General features: G+C 38.0%; 1 protein-coding gene across 1 annotated transcript in view; it reads right to left on the reverse strand.

Annotated features, from left to right (window-relative positions):
• The window catches only part of LOC122565558 (mucin-16-like), a 105,943-nt gene that overhangs the window by 27,652 nt on the left and 59,175 nt on the right, over positions 1 to 19,116 (reverse strand). Inside the window, exons 37-56 of the mRNA XM_043721610.1 lie at positions 18,889 to 19,058; positions 18,704 to 18,730; positions 17,922 to 18,082; positions 17,707 to 17,774; positions 16,778 to 16,947; positions 16,614 to 16,640; positions 13,042 to 13,196; positions 12,860 to 12,927; positions 11,996 to 12,165; positions 11,794 to 11,820; positions 8,611 to 8,765; positions 8,452 to 8,519; positions 6,728 to 6,897; positions 6,555 to 6,581; positions 5,534 to 5,688; positions 5,379 to 5,446; positions 4,028 to 4,197; positions 3,833 to 3,859; positions 2,502 to 2,650; positions 2,345 to 2,412 (exon numbers count right to left, since the gene is read on the reverse strand). Coding sequence (XP_043577545.1) covers positions 2,345 to 2,412; positions 2,502 to 2,650; positions 3,833 to 3,859; positions 4,028 to 4,197; positions 5,379 to 5,446; positions 5,534 to 5,688; positions 6,555 to 6,581; positions 6,728 to 6,897; positions 8,452 to 8,519; positions 8,611 to 8,765; positions 11,794 to 11,820; positions 11,996 to 12,165; positions 12,860 to 12,927; positions 13,042 to 13,196; positions 16,614 to 16,640; positions 16,778 to 16,947; positions 17,707 to 17,774; positions 17,922 to 18,082; positions 18,704 to 18,730; positions 18,889 to 19,058 — 2,100 coding nt within the window. The remainder of the gene's footprint in view (positions 1 to 2,344; positions 2,413 to 2,501; positions 2,651 to 3,832; positions 3,860 to 4,027; positions 4,198 to 5,378; positions 5,447 to 5,533; positions 5,689 to 6,554; positions 6,582 to 6,727; positions 6,898 to 8,451; positions 8,520 to 8,610; positions 8,766 to 11,793; positions 11,821 to 11,995; positions 12,166 to 12,859; positions 12,928 to 13,041; positions 13,197 to 16,613; positions 16,641 to 16,777; positions 16,948 to 17,706; positions 17,775 to 17,921; positions 18,083 to 18,703; positions 18,731 to 18,888; positions 19,059 to 19,116) is intronic.

A 19,116-nucleotide genomic window follows, 5' to 3' on the forward strand; every position in this document is an offset into this window, starting at 1 on the left:
TGCTGATTAACTACTATTTTCGCTGAATTAGCTTTTTACAGGCATCTATTTTTAAAAGAAATATATTCCAAATAGTTATTTGGTATTTGCAAGGCACAAACATATTTTTGTTTCTCTTTGCAGAATCAAAGCTATTCATCTCACAGAGCTGATAACTAATTTCTTGTGTATTCTTGTGCTTACAGTAGCTTCCTTGATTATTTGAGAGTTACTGAACCATTGCAAAATCAAAGATTTTACTGCAGGGCAAGAAGTCTGCCTCCAAGAATGACGATCAAAATGCTGTTGGTGTAATTGTAAACCACACACCCGCCATCTACACAACTGAGTTAATTGGCCAGGAAGTGCAAATCCAAACAGAAGCTACCTGCTGGAAACCACAAACCCAGGATACAGAGCAGCATTGAATTCTCTCTGTTTTATGTGACTGATGAATTTTTCAGAGGAATAACAAGCGAAGCGTGACTACTTTTTCACAAGACAGCAGCTTATGTGATTGGTATTATAGAACAGAGAACACGACAGACCCTTCAGCCCTCGATGTTGTGCCAACCTTTTATCCTACTCTAAGATCGAACTAATGTACATACCTTTTATTGTACTATCTTCCATGTGCCTATCCAAGAGTCGCTTAAATGTATCTGACTCTACTACCACTGTTGACAGTGCATTCCATGCACCCACCACACACTATGTAAAGAATCTACCTTTGACATCTCCCTAAACCTTCCTCCAATCATCTTAAAATTACGGTCCCTCATGATAGCAATTTTGGCCCTGGGAAAAAGCCTCTGCCTATCCACTCTATTTATGCCTTCTCATTATCTTGTATGCCTCTATCAAATCATCTCTCATCTTTCTTTGTACCAATGAGAAAAGCCCTAGCTCCCTCGACCTTTCTTCATAAGACATGCGCTCCCAGTCCAGGCAGCATCCTGGTAAATCTCCTCTGCACCCTCTCTAAAGCTTCCATATCTTTACTATAATGAAGTGACTAGAACTGAACACAATATTCCAAGTGTGGTCTAACCAGGGCTCTATAGAGCTACAGCATAATCTCGCGGCTCTTAAACTCAATCCCCCTGCTAATTAAATCCAACAAACCATATGCCTTCTTAACAACTCTATCAACCTGGGTGGCAACTTTGAGGAATCTATGGACATGGACTTCAAGATCCCTCTGTTCTTCCACACTGCCAAGAATCCTGCCTTTAATCCTGTATTCAAATTCTATCTTACAAAGTGAATTACTTCACACTTTTCCAGGTTGAAGTCCATCTGCCACTTATAAGCCCAGTTCTCCCCTTGTCAATGTCTCATTGCAACCTATAACAGCCCTCTACACTATCCACCACTACACCAACCTTCATGTCATTGGCAAACTTACTATCCCATCCTTCCACTTCCTCATCCAAGTCATTTATAAAAATCACAAAGAACAGAGGTCCCAGAACAGATCCCTGCGGAACACCACTGGTCACTGAGCTCCAGGTTGAACACGTTTCATCTACTACCAATCTCTGTCTTCTGTTGGCCAGCCAATTCTGTATCCAGATGGCCAGATTTCCCTGTATGCCATGCGTCCTTACGTTTTGAATGAGCCTACCATGGGAACTTTATCAAACACCTTGCTAAAATCCATGTACACTACATTCACTGCTTTACCTTCATCAATGTATTTTGACACATCCTTAAACAATTCAATAAGGCTTGTGAGGTAGGACCTACACCTCACAAAGCGATGTTGACTATCTCTAATCAATCTATGGTTTTCCAAGTAGTCATAAATTCTGTATCTCAAAATCCTCACCAATAATTTGCCCACCACAGACATAAGACTGACTGGGCTGTTGTTCCCATGATTATCATTACCATTATCTGCTCTAATATTGTTACTCAAACACTTGTAACCTTTGAGTGCTTTCAACATGAGTGAGCTATTCGAAGGATGTGCAAATGTTGCATAATCACTGTCAAAAACTATCAAGTGTTTTGTTATCTTACCTTGCAAAAATAGTAGAGAGCAAAGGTATGCATTTTCGAGCCAGCTTACAAAAAATCTGGGAGAATTTATGATATCTCTTATATGTTTGATTACATGCCAGAATCTCTCACATCTCATAGTTTCATGAAATGTAGGTAAACCTTGGCACTTAAAGCAACTGCATATGCTTGATAGTTATAAACTAAACATTAAAATATATTAATGTTTTGATCAGAATCATTAAGCAGAACTCCAGAGAAGAAGAAAAAATTCTGTCATTGCAAGCTTTATGAAATAAATTTACTGAATGTTAAAGTAATCTTGAAATAAATACTGAAGTTTATTGTCAATATTCCTTACCTGAAAGAGCGAACTTTGCAGCTTAAGAACGTTCTGTTGATCTTGCTGTTACTAAAGAGGTTGTTCATCTGAAAGAAAGTAACAAACACAGTTTTAGGGACAAAGGCAATACAATTAATTAAAATATATATTTGTAATAATTAAGTTGCCAACTAACCTGAAAAGCAATAATATTTGCTGCAGATTTGTACAGTGCAGAACTGGGTGATTGTAGATTTGCAGTCAGGGCCAAATTAGTAACAATGAAGGTCACATTGAAATCAAAAGGCTGAATGTTTGGAGTTGTGCTCACAATAGGCAATACCGCTGTCAGGGAACACGTAAAAAGCATTGAATTTGAAAACATAATATCCCTGTGACTGCACCATTGTATTAAAGACAGTATGATAAATTATTCAAGGTAGAAGCTACTGCAAATTGTTTCAAACTGGAGAACTTAATGCCTGTTTACATATTTTCCTTTAAAGGGCGATTTGATAACATTTGTAATTAGAAATCTAACTGGACAAAAACTACCTTCCTTGATTATCTTGCATCAATTTTCCTCTCTGTAGAAAATTGTCCTGATTTCGTTGAAGCTGTTGCTATCTTGGTTTACGTTTGGGCTATAGGTTTAATTCTGTTTTTAAAAATGCTGTTTCTCTTCTTGTTGCTCAGAGTATTTGCATCAGTCTATGAATATGACATGCACAAACGGACAGGATGACATACTACACAGAGAGTCTATAGCTGAAACTCAAAACTTCTTAATTCCAGGATATAACTAAATGGGATTTTTTAAAAAAACTAGGACTATCTATTTACAGGGGAGATGGTTTAATAGTGGGACTATCACTGGACTAGGGATGTAGATTCATGTCCTAACACCGTAGCTTGTGGCGTTTAAATTGAATCCAATAAATCTGGAAAATAAAACTAATTTCAGTAATGGTGATGATGATAATCATATCATCGATTGTCACAAAAACCCAACTGTTTAACTAATGTCCTTCAGGAAGTAAATGTGTCGATCAGGGGTCAGTTGAGGTCTATTGGCTGGATGGTTGATTTGTGAAGCAGTGTGATGTCGAAAAACGTGGGTTCAATTCCCATCTCCAGCTGAGGTTACAACAAAAGACCCTTCTTCTCAACCTCTCTCCTTGCCTGGGGTACGGTAGCCCTCAGGTTAAATCACTACCAGTTGTCTCTCTCTAATGAGAGAGCATCCATGTGGTCTGGTAAAAACAATGGCAACAATAAATCTATCAAATCATACATGATCAGCCAACATGCGACTCCAGGCAAACAGCAATGTGGTTCACTCTTAACTGTCCTCAATTCATTGGCAACAAATATTGGCCATGACATCAATGGCCACAGACGGTGACATTCTTTTTTTAAAACGTAAATATTGCATCACAAATGATATTTGACAGTGAAGGCGTTTGAATTTTCTCTGTGTTATCCATCACAATGTTAAAGAAATATAGAAATATAAACTATACTCACTGGACGAAGGAACAGATTCATGATAATCTGAAAAAAAAAGTCAAATGTTTCTATGATAGAAATTGGGTGAAAAATTATCACTGAATAATGAAATAAATTCGTGGTTGGTTTAGTCTTCCTCAATTTATCAGATTAATATTCAAATTAATAAGATGGGATGTAATAGACAGAATATCTCCTTTAAATACTAAATACCATTTATGTAGAGACTGTTACTGTCCAGTAAATATGCTCCTAAGGTGGAGATGCTCTTCGTGTTGTCTCTGAATGTATGGTACACAGTGACTTTATTCACCTCCTGAGGATTAGAGTCATTTCCGAAAGTACAGACTGCATCTACACTGGTGTCCTCGATATTTGCCAGACTGTAAAATAAACACGTATACACAAAGTGAATTAGAAAACATAATCAGTAATGCAAGTTAGGGGCACTTCATGGTGCTTGTGTACATTTTTATAATACTGGGGCAGAAATTTCTCAATAAGGCATATCTTAAAATATATCAGTCTCAGCGGTGTGTTAAAGTGAATAGGTTAAAAGTAAATAGGATTTTATCATGTGGATTGACTATTGTGTCATGGAATTTTCTCTGTACAAGGATATTATTTGTGTAAAGTGGTGCATTAATGTCCAATAGTATTCATAAAGTGACAGTACATTTTTATTTATGATTCCAGAACTAATTCTGATCCATTCAAGGAGATGAAAACTGGTCCTTTCTTCTTCAAGCAGCAAACCTGATTAATCAAGGGTCACCATGTCATGGCTTATATCAAAGTTTTACAAAGGTGCAGGGATAGAAGGCAGGCCCCAAGTCTACCTTAGACAGATTGAACATGGTGGTGTAGTTGCGAACCACAAATGAGCCATCTTGCTGAATGAGTTAACCAGCCTGACAGGCATATAGCCAAAGAACCGAGGATGTAGAGCAACACTGACCTCACTGAAGGTCACTATGAATGATTTTTTGTCTCCAACACATTACAAGTGAACTGTGCCTTCACCATGAAGAAAATGGCAGCTCAGATGAAGCATCAATCTTCAGTCAACTGCGTGAATAGTCGTTCAAGCACATGCAATGTCAGAATGCTTTCAATAACAGAAAAGCTAGCTGAAGGACCATGCAGATGTTGCATGGTCAATGTAAAAACTTTCATTATCTTGGCTTTGTGAAACAGTTGAGATCGCATCGATGAAGATGTTTTCAAAGTATGGTAGAAGGTTTATCTTTTCCTTTATGCCTGGCTGTGCAAGAATGTGACTTATTGATGGCTTGTAGTCTTGTGAGGAAATCTATTCTTTTATCAGGCATTTAATCCCAAAACCCAAAGTTTTTGATCAAAAAGAAGACCTTGAAACTCTATTGCCATCTAAATGAAATAATTAATAATATGAACTATCTGGTCACAAAAACAACTGTCAAAATCCAGTAGAGTAACCAGAAAAGGTTGCCGTTGTAATTTTTCTGTCACCGGAAATAGTTTACTTAATGTTTAAGTAATCTTTAAACCTCAGGAACATTTAATTCACATCAACATTCCTTACCTGAAAGAGCGAACTCTACAGCTTGAGAATGTTCTATTGATCTTGCTGTTAGTAAACAGGTTGTTCATCTGAACGAAGGTGATAATCAGTAATTTAGAGAGAAATGCAATTCAATCAATTAGAATATATTTTTAATAATTAAGTTGTAGACTCACCTGATATGCAATAATATTTGCTGCAGATTTGTACAGTGCGGAACTGGGAGACTGTAGAGTTGTAATCAGGTTCAGGTTAGTAATAACAAAAGTCACATTGAAATCAAAAGGCTCTGTTTGCAGGTTTGGAATGGTACTCATAATTGGTGATATGGCTATGAGAAAAACATTGAATCGTAAGTAAAACATTCCTGTATCTGTATCATTTGTTTTAAAGTCAATAAGACAAAATGCATCAAAATCTGTGTTACTGCAGATTTTTTGAACTTGGAGTTAGAGTTTTTTGATATTTGAGAGATACCATTCATTCAAAGTGCCATCCAGCATATATTTGCAATCACCTACACAGCTGGATAAAAAAATTACTTGATGATGCTGAAGCAGTTTACTTATCTGTAATCTGAAAATTCTCCTAGTTTTGTTGAGTATCTTCTGATTTGGAGTCCAGTGCTTATTATAAAATTGAGCTACATGTCTAAATTAATGCACAAAATGCAGTTTCTGTTCTATTTTAGTATCAGCACATCAATATAACTCACACAGAAGTTCAGAATGAACATAACATACGTATACTCTCTGGCTGAAACTTCAAAAATTTCGCAATTCGAGGTGTTTGTTTTGTTTTATTAAATAAGATCATCTATTAACAATAGACATGGTGAAACGGTAGTAATATCACTGGGCTAATATTCCGGAGTCTCAGGCAAATGCTCTAGGGACATGGTTTCAAATCTCATCATGGAATCTGGTAGCATTTAATTTAGTCCAATAAATTATGAATATAAAACTAATCAAAGTAGTTGAACCACAGTAATGTGATTGACACTTAACTTCCCTCAGGGGCAATCAGGGATGAACCAGAAATGTTGGCCTTGCCCTCAATGGCACAGCCCCATGAGATAAGTGAAAGAGTAGTCTCAACAGATAATTTTTGGCAATTCAAGCATTTTCATTTCCTCAATGTTATCCATTGCATTAAAATGCAGAGTTAAAGAAATACAGAAATATAAACCATACTCACTGGAAGAAGGAACAAATTCGTGGTAACCTGAAAAACCAAAATCAAGTATTGCAATGAAAAATGCCTGGTGGAAAACTATTATCAAAGAATGTTTATCATCAATTTTATCAGATTAATCCGTACAAGTTGACAGAATGTATCAAACAAGAGTATCTCCTTGAAATACTAAATACCATTCACGTAGAGACTGTTACTGTCCAGCAAATATGCTCCTAGGGTGGAGATGCTCTTTGTGTTGTCTCTGAACGTATGATATACAGTGACTTTATTAACTTTCTGAGGGTTAGAGTCATTTCTGAAAGTGCAGACTGCATCCACACTGGTGTCCTCAATATTTGCCAGACTGTAAAAAAACACATAAATCATAAAGTGAGTCAGAAAACATAACCTGAAATGCAAGACAGGAGCACTAAACATTCATGGGTGCCTCAGGACATATTAAAATACTGGGGCCGAAATTCCTCAATGTTGTGTATCTTAGAAGTATATCAGCTGTGTATTAAAATGAATTGATTCAAAGTAAATGGCATTTGATCATTCTAATTGACTAACATGTACATTGAAATTCCTCTGTAAAGGGATATTATTCATTTAAAATGATATATTAATTTCCCATAATATTTACGAGATGACAGCATATTTATGCTTATGTTCTCAAAATTAAATCTGATTTGCTCCATGATAACTAGTTTTTGACACATTCTTCTTCTTCAGGTGGCAACCTTGATTAAGGAGGGCCACCATGCCATGGCTTATATCATGATTTACTGAGGCGTAGGGTGAGAAGGCAGGCCGTAAGTCTACCTCAGCTGGAATGGAAATCAAACCTGCATACTGTTGCTGTTGTTGTGTACTGAAAATGTGCCATCTTGCTGAATGAATTAACCAATGAGAGAAGCACATAGCTAAAGAAAGCTAACAGTTAGAATCCCAGGATGCAGAGCAGCAGTGATCTCACTAAGGGTCAATGTGAATGATCTTTTATGAATAACGACACCATAAGTGAATTATGTCTTCACTACGATAAAAATTACAGCTAAGGAAAAGATATCAGTCTTCTGTACTATTAACTGCTTGAATGTTATCATTCCAGCATATGTAATGTCAGAATGTTTTCAGAAACAGAAGAGTTAGCTGCTCAAGGAAGGTACAGATGTTACATAATCAGTGTAAAAGCTTTCATTATCTTAGCTTTGAGATACAATAGAGAGGTAGATCCCTGAGATTGTTCACAAAAGTACATTAGAAATGTTAACTCCCCCTTTATTTCTGGCTGTGCAAGAACGTGTGACCTATCTCTTTTAAGGAAATTAATCAACCAATTAAATCCCATGACCCAAACCATTTGATTAGAAAAGGAAAAGTCTACTGACACCTCAATGAAACAATTAATAATGCTAATCATTTGACTATAAAAACAACAATTGGAATTTTGTACAATAATTGGAACATTTTTCCACCGTAACATTTCTGTGGTATGAAGTAATTTACTAAATTATAGAATCCCTAAGTGTAGAAACAGGCCATTTGGCCTATTAAGTCCACACCAACCCTCCAAAGAAAATCCCACCCAGACCCACCTCCTACCATATCCCTATAAACCTGCATTTCCCATGGCTAATCCACCTAAGGTACACATCCTTCAACATTCTAGGAAATTGAGCATTGCCAATCCACTTAGCCTGCACATCTTTGAACTGTGAGAGGGAACTGGACCACCGGAGAAAACCCAAGCAGACACGGGGAGAATATGCAAACTCCACATAAACAGTTGCCTGAGGGTGGGTTCAAACCCAGGTCCCTGGTGCTGTGAGGCAGCAGTACTAACCACTGCACCACCGAATGTTGAAGTAATCTTAAACCTCAGGAGCATTTAATTCATGTCAACATTCCTTACCTGAAAGAACGAACTCTACAGCTTGAGAATGTTCTGTTGATCTTGCTGTTAGTAAACAGGTTGTTCATCTAAAGGAAAGTAGCAATCACAGTTTTAAGGACCGGGGTATCATAATTAATTTAAATTTACATATTTGCAATAATTAAGTTGTGGACTGACCTGATAAGTAATTATGTTTGCAGCAGATCTGTACAGCGCAGAATTGGGAGATTGTAAAGTTTCAGTCAGGATTAGGTTAGTAATAATGAAGGTCACATTGAAATCAAAAGGTTCTGATTGCAGGTTTGGAGTTGTGCTCACAATTGGTGATACCGCTGTCAAGAAACATGAAAAGCATTAAATTGAAAATAAAATATCTCTGCGACTGCATCACTTGTATTTAAGACAGTGATGGCAAAATCTTCAACAATATAGAAATTGCAGTAGAATATTTCAAATCGGAGCTAGAGCTCTGAGAAATTTAGAGACCACTCAATCAAAAGACTGCACAATAACCTGTTTCCATCACGTACAGAAGTAAATAGAAAATACTGCTCATGAAGCTGTTTGTCTATTTGTCTGAGAAGTGTTCCTGATTCTCTGAGTATTTCATTGAATTGGAGTTTTCTGCCATTTTTAATTTTGGGCTGCAAGTCTAATTCAGAACATTAACTCCTCTCCTATTCCATTTATTTACAGCTGAAGTATCAATCTATTAATCCATCTTTTGAGAAGGTAGTCAAACAATAAATGATGGCATATCCAGAAGGATAATGATAAGATTTCACACAAGAACCTGATAACAGATATGAGTATTGGGTTTAACCAGTTGACTTTGATAGGAAATTGGTTAAGACATAGGAGAAAAGTTTTGAATAATAGATTTGAGCTCATTTTGACAAGATGTGTCCCACCCACACTGATTGATGCCTTAGCCTTTTCAGTGACTTTATGGTTTAGATGAATGCTTAAGAATCATGAATCCACATGTATTGATCTCACTAAGTTAGATAGCATTGTAAATTAAGTTGAATATTGATGAAATGAAACAAGTTGTAAAGATTTTGCCTTGTACTCAGGGATGGCAAATTCCAAATGATCACAACTATTTAAGTTACAGGAGAAAAGCAATCTTGATTCATTGGCACATTAACTCTGATTGGCTGGAGTGTTGCCATGGACAAAGCAATAGCCTTTCCATTTGAGCAAGTAATTCAAAGGGTTCAAGCTTGAACGTATCCCTTTTGTGTGCAGAGAACAGTTTCTTATAATTTGAAAATGTGTCTCTAATAACAAGCATGAATTAAGAATTCCAGTGATAATCTTAAATTGGTTGTTAGTGTAGTTAACGTGTAGAGTAGGCACCATCATGATTTCAGATAGGTAATTTCCAACAATTGACTGATAGAATCAATCAACTTGTTCCTCTGGCAGTTCATAACAGGTAAAGATGTTTCACAGATGTGAGGATCACTGACTAGATCAGCATTTATTGTCTACTCCTAAGAGCCTTTGAAAAGGTTACCTCAGAGTACAACAGGATATTGATCAGATTGGGCCAAGGAGTGGCAGTTGAGAGTTTAACTCAGACAAATATGAAGTACTGCATTTTGGAATGGCAAGTCAGGGCAGGACTTTTCCTGGAGTGTGGAGGCTGAGATGTGACTTTATGGAGGTTTATAAAATCATAAGGGGCATGTTTGGATAAATAGGCAAAATCTTTTCTCTCGGGTGGGGGAGTCCAAAATTAGAGGGCATAGGATTAAGGTGAGAGGAGAAAGATTTAAAAGGAACCTAAGGAGCAACTTTTTCATGCAGATGGTGGTGTGTGTATGGAATGAGCTGCCAGAGGAAGTGATGGAAGCTGGTACAGTTACAGCATTTAAAAGGCATCTGGCTGGGCATATGAATAGGAAGGTTTTAGAGTGATATAGGTTAAATGCTGGCAAATGGAACTAGATTTATTGAGGATATCTGGCTGGCATGGACAAGTTGACCAAACGGTCTGTTTCTGTGCTGTACATCTCTATGACTATGAGATGGTAGTGTGAGGCACCCTCTTAAACTCCTGCATTCTACGTGGTGTAGGTGTGTGCGCACTGTTGTTCAGAAAGGACTTCCAGGATTTTGATCTGTGTTAGAAAAGGAACAGTGATATTGTTCCAAAGCAGAATTGTGTGTGGCTTAGAGAGGATCTTGCAGGTGGTGGCATTCCCATACATCTCTTCTAGGGGATAGAATTCACATGTCTTGAAGATGTTGGTAAAACAAATTGGTGATTGCACCAGTGTGTCTTTGATATAATACAGGAGAAAATTACTGCGGATGCTGGAATCTGAACTGAAAACAACAAATACTGGAGATCACAGTGGGCCTGACAGCATCCATGGATGCTGTCACACCCATGTGCAGGGAGTGCACATTTAAGTTGCTGCATGTCGTGCCAAAAAGCAGGCTACTATGTCCGAGATGGTGTTGAGCTTCATGAGGGTCATTGGAACTGCCTCATCCAGGCAGATTGCATTATATTTCTAACTTTGCCTTGTAGATGATGTACAGACTTTGAGTGATCAAGAGTACAGGCCATACTCACAAGACAATGTATGAAAAATCAATTGACCGATGTTTACAGTTCAATGTGAACCTATAATTGGACAGCATGGACTGAACAATCCCCAACGTGTTAACAACTGCTCCGACAAGTAACTGAGGGAGTGCTTCAAAAAGAAGTTGCCCTCTCAGATTCTTTGTTAAAAACATTATTATGAATAGATAGAGAAAAAGAAAAGGCTCCACTGTGTGTTCATGGGTTTGGACGCTGTGGAAAATGAGGGTAGCTTCAAAGCATCATCTTGCTCCACCCTCATCCAGGCAGGCTATATTCAATAGACTTGCCTGGTTTGCTGAGTGACCATCTTTTAAGCAGTAAAACTGACCCTTGACATAATGGGAAATTGTAAATCAATTGTAAAATTCCAGATAGCCTCCTTAATCTCAAGTTAATTGGACTCTTAATGGACCCAAGTGCCTTGACATCTTGTGGGAGTGGGCAATCTTGTCAACATCCCAACCTATGTTAGTTAAAATGGCGGATGCTGTTGGTACAGGGCTCAGGGCCTATCTCATAATTTTCAGGACGCATTCATTCTGTTTCTGACAATGCAAAGCTGGGAAATTCAGCTGAGAATCTTTGATAAATCATTCAAAATACTTTTCAACAGAAATTTAAAAATGCTGTATCAATTTTAAGTGAGAAACATTATAATGCTAGTAAGGTATAACTCTTTTTGTATCGAATTTGCCTTGTATTCCACAATAATAAATGACATTGTGAGAAGAAACAGAAACAGAAGCAATACTCACTTGAAGAAGGAGTTGATTCATGGTAACCTGAAAAATCAATATTTTGAAGTATTAGTATTTTTATGAGATGAGTCCAGTGAAAAGTCATTGCTAAATATTGAAATATGGGGCTTCCATTTTCAATTTGAATGCATTTCAATTTAATTTAAACAAACAGAATAAAACTTAAGAGCTCAAAATATTAAAATTAAATGCAAAATACCATTTACGTAGAGGCTGTTATTGTCCAGTAAATAGCTTCCTAAGGTTGAAATGCTGTCTGTGTTGTCTCTGAACTCGTGATACACAGTAACTTTATTAACCTCTTGAGCAGAGGAATCATTTCTAAATGTGCAGATTGCATACACACCGATGTCATCAATATTTGCTAGACTGCAAAATAAATGGTAAATAAGTGAGAAAACATAATTTGGAATTTTGGTTACAATCTTTATTGGAAGCGTGTGGGAGGGTGAGGTCAAAGTGGGAGGCAGAATTAGAATGGTCAGGAACCTAAATTGCAAGGACACATCTGTTGGGTACACAGAAGGGCTGCTGACAGCAATTACATAATTGGTGCTCAGTCTCCCCCCTTGTATGTAAGAGTATATTGTAAAAAATGAACATAGTACACAAAATTCAAAGTTTAAGTTATTGCAGTTTTACTGCAAAGAAATGGCTCAGGCATGGGCATGAGACAAATCGAGAATCAAAAGATAAGTTGAGAAAGCAGGTAAACTTTTAACTTAAGGGGAAACTTTGAATGGACAAGTGACCTATGAAAGAACATGTTCTTGAATCTGTGTTTACAAAAACTTCCCCATCAGTCTGTGCAGTAATTTAAATCAAACACCCTAAACAAGTCGATTGAAACTAATGTTGCTGACAGCAGTAGGAGTTTTAACAGTCAAGTAGAACAAACAAACAACATTTTAATAATATTAATGATTTAAGCATAAAAACAACTCGTCTGAACAATAACTGGAAATTTTAAGTAGTTTAGCAATTTTCAATATTACGTATTTTCTCATACATTTAAAAGATCTTGAGATGAATTGCATTGAGGTTTAATACTGAAATTCCTCACCTCAAAGATGTAACTCTGCAGCTTGAGAATGTTGTGTTGATGTTGCTGTTATTAAATAATGAATCCAGCTAAGGGAAAAGATCAAGCATGGGTTTTAGACAGAAACATATTGAAAGTTGATAGATAAATGAAGTATTAAAGATCACTTGATTTTGGTTTCATAATTATAATCAACCTCTAACCTGGAAAGCAATTATATTTGCTGCAGATTTATACAGTGCAGTCGTGGAGTCTTGTAGAGTTGTTGTCGGGGCCAAGTTTGTTATAATGAAGGTTACATTAAAATCAAGGGTCTTCGTTTCTGGGTTTGGAGTGGTACTCATGATCGGCGATATTGCTATTAAGAAGAATTAGCGAAGTATTAAATCAAACAGAGCATACTTCTCTGATTGCATAATTTGTGTTATAAATGTTGAACACAACACTGATTAAGAATACCAAAATAATATCTTGCCAATTTGAGAATTCTTTGAGCGGGGCTGAAAGCTCACAGTCAACAGATGTTTCCTTTTCAGGTATTTTCTGATAAACCTATGCAGGAATGTTCTGGAGCTGGTGGGGCTTTAACCTGGACCTCCTGACTCAGAGGCAGGGACAACTTTCCTTTCTATTGAACGTGCAATTACACTGAAATTGTCTTAGTAACTGAACATGCAGTAGATTTATTTTTACGAGTGAGGTCTGACAATATTCAGAAAGTTAGTTAATATATTAACTAACATGCAGTTTATATTAAAAGTCATGCCATTGGTCCAAATCCACTGGTTCTGTTCCAGATGGTCACTTTCTTTTCATTCATTTGCCGGATGTGAGTGTCATTGGCTGGCCAGCATTTATTGCCTGTAGTTGCCCTGGAAAAGGTAGTGGTGCGCTGCCGTCTTGAACTGATGCAGTCTACCTGGTATAAGTTAACCACAATGCCATTAGGGAGGGAATTTCAGGATTTTGACCCAGTGACAGTGAAGGAACAGCGATATATTTCCAAGTCAGGTTGGTGAGTGGCTTGGAGGGGAACTTGAAGGTGGTGGTGTTCTCGTGTATCTAATGCCCTTGTCCTTCTAGATGGAAGTGGTCATGGGTTTTGAAGGTGCTGCCTGAGGATCTTGGGTGAATGTCTGCAGTCCATATTGCAAATAGTACACACTGCTGCTACTGAGCATTGGTGGCAGAGGGAGTGGATGCTTGTGGATGTCATACCAATCAAGTGGGCTGCTTTTTCTGGATCATTTCACATTTCTACAGTGTTGTTGGAACTGCACCCATTTAGGCAAGTGGGGCGTATTTCATCATACATCTGACTTGTGCCTTGTAGGTGACAGACAGGATTTGGGAGTCAGGTGTTGAGTGACTCGTCGCAGTATTCATTGCTTCTGACCTGCTCTTGTAGCCACTGTCTTAATGTGGTGAGTTCAGTTGAGTTTTTGGTCAATGGTAACCCCTCGGATATTGATAATGGAGGTTTCAGTGATGGGAACACCACTGAATGTCAAGGGACAGTGATTACATTATCTCTCATTGGTGAAGGTCTTAGACTGGCATTTATGTGATGTGAATATTACTTGTCACTTGTCAGCCCACGTCTGGACATTGTCCAGACCTTGTTCAATCTGAACATGGACTGCTTCAGTATCTGAGGTGTCACGAATGGTGCTGAACATTGTGCAGTCATCAGCGAACATCCCCACTTCTGATCTTATGATGGAGGGAAGGTCATTGATCAGGCTGCTAAAGATGTTTGGGGCGAGGACATTATCCTGAGGAACTCCTTCAGAGATGTCCAAGAGCTGAGATGACTGACCTCCAACAATCATGATCATCTTCCTATGTGCCAAGTATGACTCCAACCAGCAGAAAGTTTGCCCCCAACAGCCACTGATTCCAGTTTGGCTAAGGTTCTTTGATAACACACTCGGTCGAGTGCAGCCTTGATGTCAAGTGCTGTTACGTTCACCTCATCTCTGGAACTTAATTCTTTTGTCCATGTTTGAACCAAAGCTGTGATAACGTCAGGAACTAAAAGACCTTGGTGGAATCCAAACTGCGTCTCACTGAGCAGGTTATTGCTCAACAGATGCTGCATGACAGCACTACTGATGGCACATTCTATACTTGCCAAATGATAAAGGGTAGACTGGTGGGGTGGTAATTGGCTGGGTTGGATTTGTCCTGCATTTTACATAGAGGACATACCTGGGCAATTTTGCACATTGCCTGGTAGATGCCAGTGTTACAACTGTACTGGCAAATTCTGGAGCACAAGGCTTAGAGTTCTGTTGCCAGAATGCTGTCAGGGCCCATAGCTTTTGTAGTATCCAGTGCCAACAACTGTTTCTTGATATCACGTGGCGTGAATCGAATTGGTTGAAGAGGGTTGTCTGTACTGCTGGAATCACTGGAGGAGAGTGAGATGGATCATCCATATAGCACTTCAGGCTGAAGATCGCGGTGAAAGCAACAGCCTTGTTTTTTGCACTGCTGTGCTGGGCTCTTCCATAATTGAGGATGGGGAGATGTGTGGAGCCTCCACCTCCTGTGAGTTGTTTAATTATCCACCACCATTCACAACTAATTGTGGCAGGACTAAGTGCTTAGATCTGATCTACTGATTGTGGGATTGCACACCTTTGTCTATCACTTGCTGTTTATGTTGTTTGCTATGTAAGTAGTCTTGTTTGGTAGTTTCACCAGGCTGGGACCTCATTTTCAGGTATGCTCCTGGCATGCCCCTTTCATTGAACTAGGGTTAATCACCTGGCCGGATGGTAATGGTTGAGGGGGATGATGTGCCAGGCCATGAGGTTACAGACTGTGCTGGAATGCAATTCTGCTGCTGTTGATGGCCCACGGCACCTCATGGATGCCAGTCTTGAGATGCAAGATCAGTTCATAGAATGAGCCATTTAGCATAGTGATAGTAGAACACTACATTATGGAGGATATTCTCAATGCTCGACTTTGTCTCCACAAGGACTGTGCAGTGATGGTTCTTACTGATACTCTCATAGACAAATGCACCTACAGCTGGCAGATTGGTAAAGATGAAGTCAAGTATGTTTTCCTTCTTGTTGGTTCCCTCACCACCTGCTGCAGACTCAGTCTAGCAGCTGTGTCATTTAAGATCCGCCAAGCTCAATCAGTAGTGTTGCTGTCGAGCAACTCTTGGTGCTGGTCATTTAAATCCCCCAACCAGAGTTCATTTTGTGGCTTAGCCATCCTCAGTGCTTCCTCCAAATGTTGTTCAATATAGAGATATGTTGATTCATCAGCTGAGGGAGGCGGTACATGATAATAAGTAGGAGGTTTCCTAGACCATGTTTAACCTGAAGACATGAGACTTCATAGGGTCTGCATTCAATACTGAGGACTCCCAGAGCAACTCCCTCCAGTCTGTATACTACTGTACTGTCACCTCTACAGATCAGGAAATAAGAAAGGGTGAAGGCAGGCATATACTTTGGGGTCACATTAGTTTAACAGAATGAACAGTATTGTGGGGGCCTATTTTTTGGGAAAAGCCAGGTACAAAGACAGAAGCTCTGGTGAAACTTCCATAACATTCTTCATTTTGAAGATTTACCGGTACATCCAACACACAAGGAATGAAACCCCAAGTAGAAATGAAAAACATTGTAATTCAAAAGCAGGCTGTTTGATAATATATCAAGTAAAATTGGGTTGGTTTTGGGTGTTATTTGTTAGCACCCAGCTTAATCAAAGGAAAGGTTCATAAACAAAGCACAGAAATAATACTTACTGGATGAAAAGATTAATTCGTGATAATCTGCAAAATTAAATGCATAAATTTGCATCATCTCAGGCATTGAAAAATACGATTAATGTAAAATACAATTGAAACATTGCCTTTGAAGGTAACAAATTCAATTTAGATAAGAAACGAAAAAAATGAATAAAATTTACCATTTACATAGAGGCTGTTATTGTCCAACATATATTGTCCTAATGTAGATATATTCACAGAATTGTCTCGGAATGTTCGGTACACGGTAACTCTGTTCACTTCCTGAGGATCAGAATCATTTCTGAATGTACAGATTGCGTACACACGAGTATTAGCATCAACAGCTGGGCTGTTAAAAGAAAACAGAATAAAAGTGTTTATCAAAATGCCATCGATAATTCTGAACAGATTACTGAACTTTGTGATTAGGAATCTAACACTCTCCCATTTCAATTACTGATGTGCGGTACACAGAATCCCTAAAGTGTTGGAACTGGATGTTCGGCCCAACAAGTCCACACCAGCTCTCCGAAGAGTATCCTACCCAAAGCCATTTCCCTTTACTCTACATTTACCCCTGACTAATGCATGAAAACTGCACGTCCCTGAACAATATGGGCAAATTAGCATCGCCAATTGACCTACCCTGCACATTTTTGGATTGTGGGAGGAAACCGAAAAATATGGGGGCAATGTCCATATAACACTAAAGAAAATGGCCTCCGTCTGGAATTGAATTCAACATCCCTGGCACTGTGAGTCAGCAGTGCTAACCACTGAGCCACCATGCCGCCAAAAGTAATTCACACAAATACATCAATAATTTATACAAATATTAAAAATTCACTGGGTTTAAAAAAACGATTTGGAAGACAGTGCCTTGACCTCCATCACTGTGTTCCAAGGTAAACTGAACCTCAATGCAAATGAACATGACATGCATCGAAATCAGATCTACGGCACATGGTAGCATATCCCTCTGAATTGAGACATCAATTCACAAATTTAAATGTTTTCACACAGTTAAAATGACACTTCCATGATGCAAGCTCTTATTTATAAGTAATGTTGATATATATTTTCAACATACAGAAATGAAATATCTCACCTGAAGGAAACAACCTTACAGTCTGAAAAACTTGCATCAATGTTGCTCTTGTTGTACAGGGCAGTGAGCTGCAAAAAAGTGGATTGATATTTGAGGGTGAAGCTCTCATTTAAACTTGATCTAATTGTATCATACATTACTTCCATGATGTGTAATGATACAATTGTGTCTGGAAAGTGACATAATTTCATAGGCCTTTGTAATGTATTGATTACCTGATAGGAAATATTATTTGACACAGAATTGTACAGCGAAGAATTGGAATTTTGTAGGTCCTCTGTAAGCTCCACGTTAGTGATAACAAAGGTCACGTTGAATTCAATTGGCTTCCGTTCGACACTTGGAGGTTCTGTTGTGGTCACAGTTGGTAATGTCGCTATTAGCAAACGTAAGGTAGATATTAGACAGAGAATTGAACAAGGTGTAAGAACATCATTTGTATGAGAGTTAATTCCAGATAACTATCTTTGTTCTCCTACAAACAGTCAAATCTTCATGTAATACAGACATACATGTTTGCCCATTACAGATGCCAATGTTGTTTTGTAAACAAAAGATGAATAGGTGCAGATTATGCACCCATCTCTGCTTTTGAATTACATTTCATCGATATGGAGGAATTAAAATGGTTTTCATTCTGTGTGTCCATCAGTGATGTGGAATTTTATACTTGGGAGGAAATTCTGGCTTCAGTACAGTCAGCTTGGTGCAACTATATGCACCGTTATTGTCTTATTATTCCTCAAGGCAAAGAGAGAGATTATTAAGACCTCACAGAAAATTGAGTTGAACCTTCATAGGTCAGCAATTTCAGGATACCAAACAGTGATTAATAGGGAAGACTAGGATGCAGGTGATGCAAATGCAAACACTCTTTCAGAAATAACATGAAGCTCATTGATAATATTTAAAGAGATAATGGGAAGGAACTTCTTCTATCTTGTCATGTTAATCGAAATAAATACAAATAGAACAAAGGTTCATGAATATTACTCACTCGGTAAAGGAGTTGTTTCATGGTAACCTGTAAGATTAAAGTCATGTGTTTAGATTGTTATCTGTGAGGTGGAAAGCCATCAACATAGAATTCAATACATTTGCAGTTTTAAAAATCATTGCTAAATTCAATCCAAATTACACAGTGAAAAAGTATGAACATCATATCTCTTTAAATGGAAATACCATTTACGTAGAGGCTATTATTGTCCAACGTATGTTGTCCTAATGTAGATATATTCCCGGTGTTGTCTCGGAATGTTCGGTACACGATAACTCTGTTCACCTCCTGAAGATCAGAATCATTTCTGAATGTACAGATTGCATACACACGAGTATTAGCATCATCTGCTGGGCTGTTAAAAGAAAACAGAATAAAAGTGTTTATCCAAATGCCATCAATAATTCTGAACA

Source organism: Chiloscyllium plagiosum, chromosome 31, assembly GCF_004010195.1.
Source record: "Chiloscyllium plagiosum isolate BGI_BamShark_2017 chromosome 31, ASM401019v2, whole genome shotgun sequence".
Taxonomy (NCBI): Eukaryota; Metazoa; Chordata; class Chondrichthyes; order Orectolobiformes; family Hemiscylliidae; genus Chiloscyllium; species Chiloscyllium plagiosum.